The sequence below is a fragment of the Lottia gigantea genome (assembly GCF_000327385.1).
Source record: "Lottia gigantea unplaced genomic scaffold LOTGIsca_16, whole genome shotgun sequence".
NCBI lineage: Eukaryota > Metazoa > Mollusca > Gastropoda > Lottiidae > Lottia > Lottia gigantea.
The window spans coordinates 1,199,792-1,205,096 of NW_008707965.1; the positions used below are offsets into that span (position 1 = coordinate 1,199,792).

At 36.6% G+C, this 5,305-nt stretch overlaps 1 protein-coding gene across 1 annotated transcript; it reads left to right on the forward strand.

Annotated features, from left to right (window-relative positions):
- Nucleotides 1-1,861: 1,861 nt before the first annotated feature.
- Nucleotides 1,862-2,977, forward strand: LOTGIDRAFT_112928 (hypothetical protein; the record flags this gene model as incomplete). Its single annotated transcript, XM_009051167.1, has 1 exon — nt 1,862-2,977. The coding sequence occupies one exon, from the start codon at nt 1,862-1,864 to the stop codon at nt 2,975-2,977; it is 1,116 nt and encodes a 371-aa protein (XP_009049415.1).
- Nucleotides 2,978-5,305: the final 2,328 nt, after the last annotated feature.

Here is a 5,305-nt window from a genome sequence, read left to right on the forward strand (position 1 = left end):
ACTTACCTTAGCTCCGATCTGGTTCCACATTGACCAGTTTGCATATGAACGATTTCTCTCATGTTGATGGTTGTGAGAACTGACTAGAGTCTAGAAATGAAGTGTAGTTGAAAGTGGAATGATTTGGTTGAGATTTATCAGTGTTTTATATTAGACAAGGTTTTCAGTTACCATGAAGATTTAAAATTTTTTATCAACAACATCGACTGCAGTTATTGACTAATTCTTTAATCTGAATTGTTAATAAAATCAGTTGGTTAATTTATATTAATGTTAATCTCATTTGAGTAAAATCAATGTCAGGATTACTGCACGTGATTAATGTTCCCAACTGTATCTAACAACAAACAAACAACAAGACAATAGATCTCATATTTCAGGTATAAATTACCAGTTTAAATCACCAACTCTACATTCAGTGGTAACATCTTGCCTTGGTTAGCTTCAACTCTACCTGCAAGATTCCTTGTCAGTTTTAACTTTGTTCAGTTTCAACTTGTATAAACCTTCAATATGGTAAGTATAATCGTTTCGTTTCACTTTTTAACTCCGGGGTAGACTAGTAAAATGTTAAGAAGTATATCTTATTATTCTAAATAACAAAACAATAAAATCCAGGAGTAATATACCAAAGTGTGCTATTGTTTTCCGTTATTAATCTGATCTGCTGTTTATTGAGTATTTTTATCATTATCAAAGAGGTTTTCTAAATTTCTACGTGTAGCGAGGACATGCACAATTGGCACCACTCATATTTTCAGAAATTAAAAAAACATTTCATAAAACCATTAAATTGTAAAGTGATTATAAAAAGAATTTCTAAATTTAATCTTTAAAGGGATTTTATGAAAATGTTTTCTAAATTAGTTTTAAGTTTAAACTTCCATCATCAACGTAACCTGTTGAATATAACTGTACAGAATAGATGTTCATTAATTGCTTACGATAGGGCAGTTTAGTATTTTAATCAACAAGTCAGTCAACACTCAGCCTCTAATGAAGCAATAAGATGTAACCTTCAATGTGGTTCATAAAGTCTGAATGGCGTAAATTTTCTTTTTTTTGTAAAGAAGGAAATTTGTTTTTTGATTTTGAATTGTGAGAAGAATTTTATTTAATGATTAGACGATTCATATTCTTCACAAAAGAAATAAAGAAGTTTCTTTTGTATTTTTACACCATTCAAAGGTTAAAAAAAAATATAACTACTTCGAATTCTGGCAAAAACAATCTCATTAACAGTCCACATATTTATTGAGAGCTTTTTTCACTCATAGTGGAAATAACAAAATGAAATGAATGGAGTTTTACGTCCTACTTTTCTGCACCATGTGGGCTGATAAAGATGCAGGGTACAATGAGGGAAATTTTGCCAGGACAGCGGCATTAGCCTGCTCTTTTTCGTTTTCCAACTGTCGAGGGATCTTTAACGTGCATAACATGTAGCACATTGGGCCTCGGTTTATTGTGTCATCCGAACGACTAGACTTTTTCCATGTAAGCCCCTCTTACCCGCCAAACTCACTGAGCCACTGCGGCTCCCGTACACATTATGAGCAAATGCAGAATCAGATTAAGGAGACTATATCACTATTCTTCTTACTGAAATATTTCCCAAATAATATTCTTCACTTTCAGCGTGAGTGTATCTCTATCCACATTGGTCAAGCCGGTGTCCAGATGGGCAATGCCTGTTGGGAGTTGTACTGTTTAGAACATGGTATCCAACCTGATGGTCAGATGCCTTCTGATAAAACTATATGAGGTGGTGATGATTCCTTCAACACTTTCTTCAGTGAGACTGGCGCTGGTAAACATGTTCCAAGAGCTGTATTTGTTGATCTGGAACCGACAGTTGTGGATGAAGTCCGAACTGGTACTTACCGTCAACTCTTCCATCCTGAACAAAGAGGACGCTGCCAACAACTATGCCCGAGGTCACTACACAGTGGGAAAAGAACTGATAGACTTGATTCTCGATAGAACAAGGAAGCTGGCTGATCAATGTACTGGTCTACAAGGTTTCCTCATCTTCCACAGCTTTGGTGGAGGAACCGGATCTGGTTTCTCTTCCTTGTTAATGGAAAGATTGAGCGTCGATTACGGCAAAAAATCCAAGCTGGAGTTTGCTGTTTATCCTGCTCCACAAATTTCAACTGCTGTAGTAGAACCATACAACTCCATCCTTACAACCCATACTACACTGGAACATTCTGATTGTGCTTTCATGGTGGACAACGAGGCTATCTACGACATCTGCCGAAGAAACCTAGACATTGAAAGACCAACCTACACCAACCTAAACAGACTGATTGGTCAAATCGTCAGCTCCATTACTGCTTCGCTCCGATTTGATGGTGCATTGAACGTCGATCTTACTGAGTTCCAGACCAACGTGGTTCCATACCCACGCATCCATTTCCCATTGGCTACCTATGCTCCAGTCATATCTGCTGAGAAAGCCTACCATGAACAACTTTCTGTTGCTGAAATCACCAATGCTTGTTTCGAGCCAGCCAATCAGATGGTCAAATGTGATCCTCGTCATGGTAAATACATGGCTTGCTGTATGTTGTACCGAGGTGATGTTGTTCCCAAGGATGTCAACGCTGCTATTGCAACCATTAAAACCAAGAGAACAATCCAATTTGTTGACTGGTGCCCAACTGGTTTCAAAGTCGGTATCAACTACCAACCACCAACAGTTGTACCAGGAGGTGACTTAGCCAAGGTCCAGAGAGCTGTTTGTATGTTGAGTAACACAACTGCTATTGCTGAAGCCTGGGCTCGTCTTGATCATAAATTTGATCTGATGTATGCCAAGAGAGCTTTTGTTCATTGGTATGTTGGTGAAGGTATGGAAGAAGGTGAATTCTCTGAAGCTAGAGAAGATTTAGCTGCTCTGGAGAAAGATTATGAAGAAGTTGGAGTTCATTCTGTTGAAGGTGAAGGAGAAGAAGAGGGAGAAGAATATTAAACTAAATTAAAATATGATTTCTGAATAAATTATTTAAATCAAATATCAATCAAATATTATTATCATTAACCTCAAAGTACAAAGATTTTCATATCGATTTAATTTATATAAATCTATCAATTAGAAGTATTAAAACATTTTTTATATATTTTTTTATATCATCCTTCAATATGCGGTGTCCTTTGCGTTGTAACTAGACTTGGGAGGTTCTAAAGAGTTCACAATTTTAAATAAAAGTTATTTCCCTTTGCTATCCCAGAAATTGACAAATTGTTAGTTCTGCTGATTCGAACGGCGGCATTTCTTTTTCATCTACATCCAGAAAAGTTCTATTATTCGTTTCATCGATTTTGCATTAACCACACTGTCCCCCACATAATCTCGTTATCACGTGACAAGCTCCTATTCCTCCGATATCATTTTAGTTCAAAATTTATATAAGAAATTGACAAAGTGGTAGTTCTGCTGAATCGAACGGAGGCATGTCGTTCTTATCTATCTCCAGAAGAGTTCCACTTCCGACAGTTTGATCAATTTCGCATCCACCACAATCTCCTCCACAGAATCCTGTTATCACGTGATCACCCATAGTCCGGGTTATATTTCCAATCACTGCTGATGTTCCCACGATTTTCCACGTCAGAGAGTCTGGAAACTTTAAGCCCGTCCCTCGGGAGTCGATAACAAATTTTCCTAGAACACCACAGCCATTATCTTTAGTGAAGCAGTCTTGGGCAGTACCATAATTCTGGGATTTGAGAGAACTATTTGAGTAAAAATATTCATCAACAACGATTTTATTTCTATTTTTTATCTTCAGTTTTATTTTGTGAAATTCTGACGTTCCAGCTCCCTTGGTCTCTGGGTTATCTAATGGACTCGTTACGCAGTCTGTTCCTGTTCTCTTGTATTCCGAGAAGGACGCCATGTTCGGATGTTGAAGACTGACGTATCCACCATAACCCCATTTACAGAACACCTTTATTCGAGTTTGGTCAGCGGGGAAATACAGCCAATAATCCTTTTCTTCCATACTTTCATTACAGTTTCTAATTTCACCACATCTAGAATACGGTAAACAGACAAACTCACTCCACGTTCCATCTTCGGTACAAACTGGGTTGATTGACGGGAAATATCCAGGTTCACAAACATACTCCACCATTTCATTGACTCCCCACAAAGGTTTAGCTTCAAACGATGACGAGTTGATATTATTTACACCGGGAAAACCCACACACCCGATAACTTCACAATTATAGGAATCTTGTAATTCACGACATACAGTGTTATTCAGACAATTATGGTTTTTACACGCACCCAGATATGATTCTCTCCAATTTTCCATGTCTATTAAAATATTGTCAAATTCAAAAATCGTGTTGGACCAAGTTGGTGTTTCACTCATTAGTTGACACTGAAAACTGAGACGGTTAAAGTTGACAGCTCTACACAGTGAATGTAATTTGCAATATTTGCAACATGTCAAAATTTCTGTGTCAAAGGTTAAAATTGGTACGCCCATTAGTTTTGTGATTGCTGTCATATTTTGTAGCAGTTCCTTTTTAAAGCATTTATATGCGTCACTTCCGTTACTTTTTAGAAGAAAACATAGCACTATGGATTGAAATATTACTGGCGATTTCATCTTAACTTTCATCAGGCGAAATTCACGAAATCAAATCAAATGTTTGTTTTTGAGGACCAGATCTGAGGACTGAAATGGCCTAGTTGTCTGAAGATATCTTCTTGTCACACTAGATACACGATAGACTGGGAGTTGACACGGGTTTAAATTAACAATGTTGCTGCACTCCCCCAAGACAAGAACACAGGCTGAAATAGTCCAACTGCTTGAAGATCTCAACATATCAATCTTCAATAAGTAAGAACACAGTCGGAACTAGAGAAGTTTTCAGAAGAACACATCTTATCAAACTTTTGTTAGGAAACCCACTGAAATAAGTTTGAAGATCACATAATATATAGTTTGTAATGAAAGCTAACGGTTGGTTCTTGCCTCGGTCACGTGATTTACCAAGCTATCTATTCATCTAGTTATTTAAAATTGAAATAGATCTCAATTTTATCTATCATGTATCTAGACAAAGTCTAATCAAATATTTAGATGACGACATGCCTTAAAGGGATGGATTTCTAGTTATATTTATTGATTGTGTATTGTGTTTCTTTGTTGATTTTTCTTTCTAACTTTAAGGCTTGTGTCTGTTTGAAAATTAAATAACAAAATAAAACTTAAAGGGATTTTCTTTATCTAATAATAAAACTATAAGCAACAAGTCAAATTAATTTGTTAACAAGTCCGCG